The 13,978-nt window shown below is 33.5% G+C and overlaps 1 protein-coding gene across 2 annotated transcripts; it reads right to left on the bottom strand.

Annotated features, from left to right (window-relative positions):
- Positions 1-968: 968 nt before the first annotated feature.
- Positions 969-12,584, bottom strand: LOC115877817 (phosducin-like protein). Of its 2 annotated transcripts, none has more exons than XM_030894145.1 (3): positions 11,994-12,584; positions 11,095-11,519; positions 969-1,335 (listed from the first exon to the last, which is right to left on the bottom strand). In XM_030894145.1, the coding sequence occupies exons 1-2, from the start codon at positions 12,430-12,432 to the stop codon at positions 11,110-11,112; spliced, it is 849 nt and encodes a 282-aa protein (XP_030750005.1). In that variant the 5' UTR covers positions 12,433-12,584; the 3' UTR covers positions 969-1,335; positions 11,095-11,109. The 2 variants fall into 2 exon arrangements, with proteins under 2 accessions (XP_030750005.1, XP_030750006.1); XM_030894146.1 differs by lacking the exon at positions 969-1,335 and adding an exon at positions 9,540-10,653.
- Positions 12,585-13,978: the final 1,394 nt, after the last annotated feature.

Here is a 13,978-nt window from a genome sequence, read left to right as displayed (position 1 = left end):
TATGTTTTTTTTTTCGAAAAATGTCGTCAATTAAATTGACATCTCTGAGAGGAAGGACGATTAAAATCGTCGTTGCTCTCAGAGATGTCAAACTGTCACATCCAAACTTTATAAATTAAAATAACAAAAATTGTAAATATGAATTTTTCAAATGAAGAAAAGTGTGTAAGACTATTGGTTCAACTTTTCTTGGCCATACATTTTCGAGGATACGTTGACCGGTGAACGATACTAACGTTCTTAGAGAACGGTTTTGAAGAGATGTTAGAAAAGTTAAATTTAGATACTCGCGCATCAATCGAGTGGTTCCAACATTACTTTCATTATGACAATCATTATGAAAATTGTTTAAAAATTATAAGAATTGGCTATAACTCAGTAATTTAAAAAAAAAACATATTACAGCTAAAATCGCTGAAAAGCTTAAAAAATGTTGCTTTTTATATGTTTGTATCATATGTCAAAAATGACAGGCTTTAGAAAAAAACTCATTATGGATGTGATTATCTACAACTTTTATCTGAAATTTTTTTGCCTAAAATAGATTATAATGGAATTAGGGACAATTTTTAAAATAGCCTAAATTTGTTTTTTTCGAAATATCTAGCAAGCCATGAACTTTTTCAAAAATCTGAAAGGCGCATATCTATGACCCCACAAAACTGTAATTCTTTCCCCATTTAACCGACTCTCTATCTCCAGTAGTTTCCGAGATACCCACAGAGAACATCATAGAAAACTCAGCCTGTATAAATATTTCCAGATAAAGAAGCATATTACAATAAATACCTACTAAATCCAATAATACAACTATATTATTAACAAAAATGTCACTAAATGATAAAAATGCTCAAAAAGCCCCATCTTTTAATAATATTTTGACAACATTTCGTGCACTACGAAACCCCATCATCAATGAATCAAATCAAAAATCGTCCGATTTAAATGATTTAAATAAAACTCTCCCATAGAGGAAAAGGCCTTTATTTCAAGATATAAAACGTCAGGGAAATGTATAAAAGTACAGTAATATTTCGAAAAAATGCAAACAAAAATTCAGGGAGTTTAAAACTCCTCTTTACAGTACAATTAATTAAAAAAAAATAACAAACATTCTTATAATCATCTATTTTACACAAATTAACATCTAAATTACTTTTATAGAAATATCTTGGCACATTTTTGTTAATATTAATAACTTAAAACAAAAATATTTGAGTGTTTTATTTTTCAACAAAAAAAGTCTTAAGTAACCTAAAATAATGTATTTAATCCAGAGATTGTGGATGGAGATGGATGGTCCGAACTGTATTCCAGAAACTTCAGGAGTATATTCTGCAGATAAAAATAAGTAAAAAAGGTCGTATAAATGTATGTTCCAAAATGCTTAGTTTCGGAGATACAGGGTGTAGAAATTTCATTTTTATTTCGATTTTTTCCAAATAATTTCTGAAGTAACGTCAATATTTGGATAAAAATTGGTGTCTGGCAGTTTTTTGATATGATATATTTGATTTTGATGTCAATATGACTCCTCTTTGTAGGGGGTGCCACCTACATGTGTTTTAAATGGTTTGAAGAGTTATAACTTTTCATCCGTACCTGTATAAAATTACTAGTGAAAAAATATAAATTTTCGTGATTTTTTACGTAAAAAAACTCTCTCGATAAAACTCGCTACGAGCAACGGTTCTCAAGATATTTAGAATGGAATTAGTGCATACATGTCATTATCGACAAAAATAAACACGTTGAGTAGATAATTATTTGACTGAAATAATAAATTTGAGAAATTTTTATTTTTTTAAATTAATCATAAATTTTTCTGCCAAAAATGATGATAAAACAGTTTCTGTTGAACTTTTGACACAAAAACATTTCAAATTTATGATTCCAGTCTGATATTTATTTAGTCAACATGTTTAATTTATGTCAATGATGACAGGCATTGATAAGTTTGATTCCAAATATCTCGAGAACCATTACTCGTAGCGATTTTACCAAGAGACCTTTTTTTACGTAAAAAACATCGTAAATGTATATTTTTTAATCAATAGTTTTATATAGGTACGGACGAAAAGTTATTAGTCTTCAAACCAGTTAACAAATATGTAGGTGGCGCTCTCTACAAGTAGGAGTCATATTGACATTAAATTCAAATTTCTCATGTCAAAAAACCCCCAGACACCATTTTTTACCCAAATATTGACGTTACTTCAGAAATTATTTGGAAAAAATCGAAATAAAATTGAAACTTCTACACCCTGTATCTCCGAAACTAAGCATTTAAGGACATACATTTATATGAACTTTTTTAATTATTTTTATCTGCAGAATATGCTGCCGAAGTTTCCGGAATACAGTTCGGACCACCCTGTATACAGGATGTTTCAAAAAACATGTTCCATCTCACGTGGGGAGAATCCTCTCGTAAAAATGAGATTTATTTCTTATATCAACATAGGTCCGATTCTGCTTTGTTTCGTAGCTACAGGGTGTTAAAGTCTTAATAAGCTCTCGATTTGTTATAATTTTCTTCCGAGTGCTTTAAGCGATTCGTATGAAATTTTGAGGGTAAAAGTGTTACATATTTTAATGCTAAAAAAGTGTCGACAGATTCACCATGGACGTGCATACGGGTTATCACTAGAACATATTTCTAAAAGAGATATGTGCGACACTGATTTTTTCCTCCTGTTTGCAAAATTAATGCCAGTTAATGCCGATTAAAAGTTGTCTCTTGATATTTTGTCGATTTCAGTCTCCATCAAGAGATAAACACAATTTTATTAATTATAAGACAGTGGCGCACATTTTTTTAGAAAAGTATTCCAGTGATATACAGGGTGTCCCAGGCTGAGCGTGCATTAGAAGGTTCTAGAGAACTACAACATCTAGCTCGGAGATTTTTTGCACCTCATAGTTTCACAATCAGATCTATCCATTAAAAATATTTTCAATATGGCGGTACTTCCGGAAATACCGGAAGTTGACAGCAACTTTCTTATTTTAAATGGGTGCCCCCATTTTTTATTATGCACTTAAATTCTCTGTAAAATTTTATGAATATTAATATTAAACACTCTATATCTAACATTGACCATTTTTGAGAAAAAAAATATTTAAAATTTTTGAACGAAAAAAACTGCCTATCAAAAATATGTGCATAGAAACGTCAAATTTAGTGATTACCACAGCCACTATGCCATAAAGAGAAAACATGTAGCTATCTATTTCAAAAATTATATTGTTCGAATGTCATATGATAATGGCCGCAGCTGTCATAGAATTGAGCGATTAAAAAATTATCATATACAATTTTTTTCAAATGGAAACCCACTGTTTTTATTTCACTAGTGAAAAGGCTTTTCAATTCGTTACTTTTTAACTATATACATGTTCCTATACCTAAAATAAATCGTTTTTAAGTTATTTAAGATTTAGTTTTAAAGCGTATATTTTTCTTGATTTTAACCAATAACCTATGACTTTAAACGTCAAGTGATGTAAAACAATAGATCTGGCCATATCATATTGTGACGCTTTGTTCAAAAAGCAGCATCATTTTCGAGCCAACTTTACGCTGTTTTTTTTTTTTTTCGATCATACGGAATATTATTAATAATATCAACTATTAGATATTACTAAAGAGCGAAAATACGAAATATATTTTTATAAATACACTTTTTAAACTCTTATTAACTTAAAATTAAGGGAGCAGGCAGTATTTTGTATTATAGGAAATTCAAATAATTCTTTTTCTGACAGATGGAAATAAATTGTCTGACCGTTTGACACTTAATGTCAAAGGAAGCTAGATAAAATCATGAAAAATATCCGTTTTCAAGCTAAATCTTAAATAACTTAAAAACGATTTATTTTAGGTATAGGAACATGTATAGTTAAAAAGTAACGAATTGAAAAGCCTTTTTACTAGTGAAATAAAAAAAGTGGGTTTCCATTTGAAAAAAATGATAATTTGTAACCGACCATCCCTATAATATCGAAATTGGCGATAGTGCCCATCCCTAACGGAGGACAGAAGATAATTTGACAGAAGACATTTATACGATTTTCCCACAAAATCTAATTTTCTTACTTTACTTTGTTTAAATCAGTTAAATAAAAGTCAGGTTTAACAACAAGTGCTTTATTTGTTTAATGGTCGAACTACAAACCTTAGAGGTAAACTCAACAAAAAGAATCTACGACCTGAAGCTCAGTAAATCCATCTTTACACCTCAGAGTTTCCCGTCATAGTGGCGCATCCAACGTGTAGCCTCAAGAAAATTGTAGTTGAGATCAAACAGAGAACAATAAGAAGAAAGCATTTCGTGAAAACTTCAAGTAAGAAGATTTTTTTTAAATATTAAGTGAATTTCAATTGATCGAGCATCCACTTCATTTAATATTTCGTCTTTTAACCACAAAACATGAATCAAGATAACGTAGAAATTGGTATTCAACAAATCGTTATGACCCTAGAAATGTTACAGCAACTTATACAAGGAATGACCTTGAGTCCGAACGTTAATGTCCAAAACCTTGAAAGAAGAAATTTTGCCAAATGTAGTGTACGTTTTAACAGTGAACAAGGCACCAACGTTAATGCTTTTATTCGATTCCATTCTTGTATACAAAGACTGCGTAAACATATCAGAAGAAAATGCTCTTAAGGGTTTACCAATGTTACTGGAACATAAAGCTGGAATTTGGTGGCAGGGTGTTAAAGAAAGTATCAGTTCTTTTGATGCAGCGATTGAAGCTTTAAGATGTGCTTTTGGACATGATACCAAATACCTCCATACCAAATATACAGAGAATTGTTTTCCAATCAACAAAAAGAAGATGAGAATACAGATATTTTTATAAGTAGATGTAGAGCTCTTTTTTCCAAACTCCCAGTTGAACATAAAATCACTGAAATTTGTCAGATAGACATGGTTTATGGTCTTCTTCATTATCTAAACCTAACAACGTTATTTACCCCAAGCAATGAACCAACACCATATGCTGAACATACTATAAATTTAACAAGCGACATTTCAATTTCAGTACCACCATACCGTATGTCAGAACCGAACAAAAAGTTACTACAAGATGAGCTAAACAAATTACTAAGTGATGGAGTAATCGAAGAATGCGAATCACCTTATTCTGCACCAGTAGTATTAGTACCAAAGCCCGATGGTAGCATAAGATTATGTGTAAATTACCAAGGATTGAATGAGGTAACAATTTCAGATAAATATCCTTTACCTAGAATAGACGATTTATTACATACAGCGAAGCAAACCACATATATGACAACCTTAGATCTTAAGTCTGGATATCATCAAGTATCAGTACGAGAAAGCGATAGAGATAAGACTGCATTTATTTGCCCATTTGGAATTTTTAGATTCAGACGAATGCCGGTTGGTATGAAAAATGCCCCATCAACGTTTCAGCGTTTGATTGACAGATTTCGAGCTGGATTACAAGATTTAACCATCCTTGCTTATCTAGATGACCTGATATTGCTATCAAGATCTTTTCAAGAACATCTTGCTGACCTAAGAAAGGTATTTGACAGACTTAAAGTTAGAAAGAAAGCATTTCGAAAGAAAGGTATTTGACAGACTTAAAGTTACGACTCAACAGAAGAAAATGTGTTTTTGTATGTTCCTCAGTGAAATATCTAGGACATATGATAACTCCCAAAGGAATTCAACCTGATCCGGAAAAGATTTCCGCAATTTTAGAAAGACAACCACCAAAGGACACCAAGCAATTATTATCATTTATTCAAACTTGTTCTTGGTTTAGACGATTTATTCCTTCTTTTGCAGAAATATCCCGACCATTGACCTTATTGACTAGAAAAAATGCAAAATGGAAATGGAATGAACAGCAATCAGCCTTTGACCATTTGAAAACTTTATTAACCACTAGCCCAATCCTCAGACAAGCTGACAGTAGACTTCCATATGTATTGAAAACTGATGCCAGTTCATATGCAATTGGAGCGGTTTTACTCCAAGGGGAGAGAGAAGATGAAAGACCAGTTGAATATGCAAGTAGGTTACTCACCTCAGCTGAGAAAAACTATCATACAACTGAAAGAGAAGTTCTTGCAGTAGTATGGGCTGTTGACAAATTTAGAGGTTATTTAGAAAATTCTGAGTTTGTGATCCAAACTGACCATCAACCATTAAAATGGCTCATGTCACTGAAATCACCTAGTGGAAGACTAGCCCGTTGGTCACTAGCCTTACAATCATATAATATGAGAATTGACTACACACCAGGTAAATCAAATGTTATAGCAGACACGCTATCTAGACCACCTATACCTATTGAGAAACTTGAAGTGAACCAAGTAGTTGTGGAGATGCCTAGAGAAAGACAAGACACATTCGACAGCAACAACTCGAAGATCCTGATGTTTTGAAGATAACACAGTGCTTTGAATCACCAGATCCCGAGTCTACAGAATTCAAGAAATGTACAGACAGAGGTTTCATAATGAACGATGGAATATTGTATAGGTATGCTTTAGAAGATGATGACCCGCAGCAATTTCAACAAGTAGTTCCTAAAAGTGATATATTAAGAATTTTAGAAGAATATCATAATTCTCCATTAGCAGGACATTATGGAGTAGATAAGACCTTACACCGTATTAGATCAAGATACTATTGGCCCTGTATGACAAAAACAATAACAGACCATGTTTCCAAATGTATAAAATGCCAAAGATACAAAGTGAAGAACTTAAAACCGGCTGGATTACTTCAAACTCCCACCTTATGTAAACGATTTGAAGTTATCGCCATTGACCTTTTTGGACCATTACCAGAAACGCCTACTGGAGAAAAATGGATTTTTATTATAGAGGATACAGCAAGTTGCTGGGTAGAATTATTCGCCTTAGTTCAAGCTACATCCATTGCATGTGCAAGAATCCTGATAGATGAAATACTCTTACGATTTGGAACACCTCGCCGAGTGACAAGTGACAATGGAGTTCAATTTGTAAGCGAAACTATGCAATATGTCGCACATTGCCTAGGTTTTCATCAACACTTGATTCCAATTTATCATGCTGAAGCTAATCCCGTAGAAAGGAAAAACCGAGACTTGAAAACTCAACTTGCCATCCTTGTTGGAGAACAACACACCGATTGGAGTGAAAAGTTACCGTCTATTCGATTTGCAATGAACACTATGAAATGTGACAGTACTGGATTTACCCCAGCATACTTAACTTTTGGACGAGAACTTCGAACACCGGACGATGTACAAAGAGATATGAGAGCAACCACTGAAAATGAGAACTTTATACCTCAAGTAACCCCGTACCTCCTTAAAATTGCTGAAACTCTTCGTGAAACCCGAGACAAACATGAAATCACTCAAGACAAGAACAAGATATATGCTGATAGAAATCGACGTCCACAAACCTACCAAGAAGGAGACAAAGTATTAGTCGACACACATCCCATCAGCAAAGCCAAAGCAAATTATACTGACAAGTTCGCCCCAAGAAGAGACGGACCATACAAGATTGCGAAGATTGTGACCCCTACAACGTACGAAGTAGCCTCATTAACTGATCCCGAGGAAAAGAAACCCCTCCAGTCCAAACACAAAGAAGACGTGGAAGACCACCTAAAACCACCCAAAGAAGCCAATCCACAAGTTCCACCAGTGTGCCTGACCAAGACGAAGATGTATCCGACGATGAATCCCACCTTCCTCTTTTTGATAATTTACAGGTAACACCCCAGAAAGGATGGACGGCCTCGAAGAAATATTCGACCACCCACCTGTTCATGCAGTTCCAATCATGCTGACCATCCACACCACTCATCATTGGAGACCACCCGAGGACGTTGGTGCCCTCCAAAAGGGGAGATTGTAACCGACCATCCCTATAATATCGAAATTGGCGATAGTGCCCATCCCTAACGGATGACAGAAGATAATTTGACAGAAGACATTTATACGATTTTCCCACAAAATCTAATTTTCTTACTTTACTTTGTCTAAATCAGTTAAATAAAAGTCAGGTTTAACAACAAGTGCTTTATTTGTTTAACGGTCGAACGACAAACCTTAGAGGTAAACTCAACAAAAAGAATCTACGACCTGAAGCTCAGTAAATCCATCTGTACACCTCAGAGTTTCCCGTCATAAATTTTTTAATCGCTCAATTTCATGACAGCTACTGCCATTATTATGACATTTGAACAATTTAATTTTTGAAATAGATAACCACATGTATTCTCTTTATGTCACAATGGCTGTGGTAATCACTAAATTTGACTTTTAGGTAGGGCTGCACCGAGTACCGAGTAGTTCGGTGCTCGGCCAGAATTTTAAACAAGTAATATGTACTCGGTGCTCGGCCTTACTCGGCCGAGTAAAGTATGGTAATAGAAACAATCCATTTATGCATGTCCAAAACAGATAGAAATGAGACTCACAGTAGCAAATAATAAAATAAACAAAAAGTTATTCATTCATAACTTTAATTGATGTATTTTAGCAAAGTAATAATAATAAGTTTAACTAATAACACAAACACAGTGAAATAATAATTTAATACTTATAATCTAAAAGGGGTCAGCACTGTCACTCATTTTAATATAACTTTAAAGATTATTATTATTTGTTTGAATTATTTTTGACTTTTAAATTAGTTACACATATAAGTTTTGCTTAAAACAAAATCAACGTCGCCACCGCACCTTAAAAGAATCAATTCAGAATCCAGCACATTAGAAATATCAATTTGCATGGGGAACCACAGAATAAAACAATATCTCCATAAGAAAAACAAACCAGGTCATTGGTTTGTAGTCGGGGAAGAGTACCTTTAGCCGAGTACTCGGTACTCGGTCAAGTTAAAAAAACAGGGCTCGTTACAGCCCTACTTTTAGGCTATACACATTTTTTTCGTAACTTTTACCTTTAAAATTTCATTAAAACCGCTAAAAGCACTTAGAAGAAAATTATAATAAATCGAAAAAAAAAGAAGACTAACCCCCTGTGGCTAGGAAACAAAGGAGTTTGTGTGAGGTATCGCCCCACAAGTGATGGCACATGTCTTTTGAAACACCCTGTAGACCTAAAACGGCCTACACACGTAACGATTTATCGTACTGCATGCAGTACGATATCCATCGAAACTGCCGCATTAACGATAAATCGTAGCGTGTGTAGGGAAATTGGATGGTTTGCAGCACGCAGTCGTCAAATCGTTTGCAGTACGGAGCTTTCGTAAAATATCGTATCAACGGGTCGTGTCTGGGGTGGGGTTTGAACGCGTGGAGTGTATTCCCTGCCGCACCGCGCAGTTACGATATAATTTTTATTTATTTTTGGTTTAATCAATATTATGGATTTAAAAAATAAGACGTTCTGGGAAGACTTTACTGATTTATATAGAGAAAATAGATGCCTATGGGATGTGAAATCAAAATATTATGCAAATAAAATGAAAAGAAATTCCAGTTATGAAATTTTGTTTATTTTTTTTTAATATTTCTTTCTTTCCAGCAACCACTTTTTACACCATTTTCGTTTTTTGATTTCTTTTTATTCATCATCTTCATCTATCAGCAATACCGCAGCTACAAGCACGGCAGCTTTCTTCTTTGAAATTCTTGACATAAAGGTAGCCCTTCGCGACGAAAAGTGAATAATCTAAACTGCGGCAGCACAATGTGTTGCATCGTGTGTACAAAAAATGGCTGTACTTCAAACCGTACAATTTTCTTTACGATCTGCAGTTCAACGCCCAGTACGATAAATCGTTACGTGTGTAGGCCGTTTAAGAGCGAACATGGCGACTACCTTGATTAGAATTTATGCGCACGCTCATGCTCATTCTCCCTACCTCTATATCTCTGATTTATTCTTCAATAATTTATTTCCAAAAAATAAAAATAAGTAGCCTCGTAATATTAAGATATAGAAATAATAAAATTAATCCTATTATTGCAATAATAATTGTACTATTCTTTAATAACCATAAAATTTAATAAATTTGTAAAATGAATTTACAAAAATGCCTCATTTTTTTAAATCACTAGAGAGGATAAACATAGAAATACTGGTAAGATTAAACAGTATTAAAGCTTCATTGGAGTTATAGTTATAAATATTATTAAATATATAGATATAATAATATATAGTACATTTTTTGAACAACTTTTTTTAAATTTTTTTAGCACCAAAGTTATAGGTGGCTCCAAAGTACCGAACTCGTCTATACGGTCACGAATTTGTTAGCTCTGCTTTAAGCCTCAAGCCTGGTCGATTTATTATACAAGGGTAGTCCAAAAAGTTTCCGCCCTCATGTATACATACATGGTAATATACAGTTGAACGACGACCACTAAGATTTCAGCCATTTTTGATGCTTAGTTGTTTCAAGGTTATGTAAAAAAATAAAAATAAATTTTCGAAAAAAATCTTGTGTATCATTGTGGGGTTGGAAGCTGTTCAGACTACCTTCTGAAGTTTGCCGCAAAGAACTAGCTAAGTCAGCATATTTCAATCATACAGTGTGGCCCATTAATGCGAGAAAGTCCAATATCGTCATTGTTGATGAGAAAAAAAATCTTGTATATAAATGTTGCATGGTTTATAAAGATGCATATCCTAAAAATATTTTGTTTTATACAGGGTCTTCCAAAAAAAAGTAATAATAAAATAAGTATTTTAGTGTAGGTCTTTGACTATTAAAAAAATATGATGAAATTATATTTTTATAATAGCCAAACATACATTTAATTCCATTTTCTGCTAACTAATTTTCCCTTTTCTGCTAACTGACATTTTTGACTTAGCAAATTCTTGCAGGAAAAAAACAATATATAGTCTGTCCGAGAAGAGAATATACCACTGTGACACTTTCTGCCTGTCAAAATCGTTCCTTCTTTCACGGGACAGACTTTACATTGTCTTGAAATAAATAGAAATACGAATTAGAAGTTATAAGAGCAGTTTCTGAGTAAAGACTGACAATATCCACTCACATTTAGACTAATTTAGCATAGTGAAATTGCCCTACAACGCGTACATATATAGGATATTTTTTACCTTCAATCATCTACACTAGTCACTGTCTGAATCTGCGGTGGAGCTCCTTATCAATGCTGGAGTCAAACTCTTGTCCTCTAGAAGACCGTGTTCAACAAGAAACCCTTGTACATCTTCTGTTTGGAAATTCTGACCCAAATCATCGGTCAATTTCACGAAATTTCCGATAATATTGCCAGACTTGTAGACTAACAAGGCTGGCACTCCGTCAACTTTAAATTCTCTGCTTACCCCAGCTTGTGAAGCCACGATAGCGCAAAATTTGACGTGCTGGTGAATTTTACTCAGTTGTTTTAGGGATTGGTTCATAAGCCTGCAAGCCTCGACGTGATCTTCGTATATGTGGATGATTACGATAATGGATGGATCCTCTTTATCTATAGCGTCTAAGTATTCTTGACCGTTCCTCAACAGAATGACTTCGCCTAAAACAATTTTGAACATTAATTAAAAGGGTTCAAACTGTTTAAATCATTTTTTTGGGAAAATTTGGGGAGTTGGGAAAATAAACAGTATTGGCAACGCTCAGCTTTGGGTCCCCATTTCCATACGTAAGAAGAGTACAATGCATTTATAAATGTACTGAACAAAGAGAGAAGATTAGAAATGTTGCCAAATGTATAAAATAAACAGAGAAACAGTGCACATTGCTAAGAGACATTGAAGCTTTATTTTAAGGAGTTCTTTAAAAAGTCTCAAATACATTTTTCTGTAAATAAAATGATTTTCTATGTCCAGGTCGGAGATGCAACAGACTGTATTATTAAACTGATATTAAAGTGTCAAATTCAACCAGTGTACATATTGTTTCTCAATATATAATTACTTACAAAGTATTACTTTTTATGTTATTTGTAATATTTGAAATTGATTAAAACCATGCTAAAGAAGAGACTTACCAAACGTTTTACTTTTGTTCGTTTGTTGCAGCATCTCTTCCATCCTCTGTTTTTGATAATTAAGAAGAAATTCGTCGTTCAGCAATTCCGCCAGGTCGGGGTCCTCCAAGGCGGCTTTTTCCCGTTCCTCGTCCAGAGCTGTCCTCACTGTCATGGTCAGTTTCTTCGCCAATTCGATTTTCACCTTTTCACCCTCTTCCCTCTTCTCTATTTCTAACTGTTTGAACTTCCTCCAGTCCTCTATAACACCTTTGGGCCCCGTGTTGGTAGAAGTACCCTCCCATTTATTCGCTTCGGGAAGGGGCTTAGTACTTACAGAAGAGACAGTCTTATTTGGCTTGGGAGCCTCATCTCCGGAGCCCTCGTTATCGCTACCCTCGCTGCTGCTGCAATAATTGTGCAGTTTTTCGCCCAGAATCTTATCTTCCAACGTGGCCATGTTTTAGGCGACACCTTAATTCAATAAAACCACTTAATTCTTTACGCAGTTCCGAGCAATTTTCAACGATTTAAAAATAGCACTTGTAAACAAAATAAAGGGAACATAAATTCGATTTGAAAGTGGTCAAATTACCAGACAGCTGTCAATTTGTTTTGCGTTCTCTTTTCAATACGTTGTGAAATGAAAGGACAAATCTAATCTATGGTTGCCAAGTAGGGATGAGAAAATTTTAAAATAAGTCGATATTTAACGTGTATGATAAACTTCTTATTCAAAGATCATAAAGGAAACACCGTTAGTTTCTTTGGTAAATGGGTAATGGTGTGGATCCGGTGGCTGACCTTGAAACAAGTTTTTGCTGCATATAGTCACAAACACTACGCATGCGTACATCTTCGATGTTGCCAGATTGCAAGTTATTTTGGAAATATTTTCAGTAGAAAACAAATATGTGCATTTCAGTGTTTTTTTGTCAATATATACCGTATGATCGAAAAAACGGCGTTCAGTTGGTTGGGAAATGACGATTGAGGACATTTCCAATATAAAATGACAGCGATCTTCATTTCATAGTCATCGCTGACGCTATTTTTTTTCAATCATAGTACGCGGTATATTATTTATATTATTATTTTAATATTTCGCACAACACGTGAACGCTTATTATGTATTTTCATAGTCAATAAAATTAAATAGAAATAAAACACTAGATTCTTGTAATTAATCTAATTGCTCTAGATTATTATGCTACGTTTAAAAATGGCTTTATTAAAAATTCGGGAAATTAAAAGGGATGTGTCCTAGTTTTTTATTTTTTTTTATTTTTAAATGCTGTAGCTCCATGTCATGTTCATAATAGTTTTTTTAACATTCCATCAAAACTACGGACGCCTTAAAAGGCCTTTTAACCTCCATAATTAAAATTGTAGAATCAGCTTCAGCAACATTAACAGTTACCTTATTTAATTCTGCTTATACATATATTGCATTTTTCTGCTACCTTAAGATTTCTCTATTCTTACACCTAATTTATGTGATTTTCTTAGCATATATGATTTATAAACCATATTTTTCCTAATGGAAGAATGGAATAGGATATGCAAAATTAAGATATTTGAACATTTATTTTCCAGACAAAGCATAATATAGTATTAAGATTAAGACATAACAAATATTATAAGAAAGATCTTAATATAAATCACAAACTAACTAAGTCTTAATTTGGTCTTGTATAAACACAGGTATTAAACTAATAAGATCAAAACTCAACCTTCACCATATTGTCAAGATTTGGCATTATAGGAAACAAGAAATTACAGTAGATTAAGAAAAGAATATCAAAGTACACGATATTAAATACTGTAATGTATTCTACGACACAAACCATCTCCCTTCTAAAGAGAAAAAGATAAAACATAAAGCTTATTTTAGTCTTATCACCACACTCTTCGATAAAATATATGTTTAAAATTGCTATTAATCCACTAACTTGATATTTTTAAGAAATTTTGATACAACCATTATAATGAAAGTGTATTATATT

Source organism: Sitophilus oryzae, unplaced genomic scaffold (genome assembly GCF_002938485.1).
Source record: "Sitophilus oryzae breed Bouriz unplaced genomic scaffold, Soryzae_2.0 scaffold_1499_pilon_pilon, whole genome shotgun sequence".
NCBI classification, from domain to species: domain Eukaryota; kingdom Metazoa; phylum Arthropoda; class Insecta; order Coleoptera; family Curculionidae; genus Sitophilus; species Sitophilus oryzae.
Note: the sequence above shows the minus strand (reverse complement) of the source record. Positions and strands in the feature narration are given on the sequence as shown.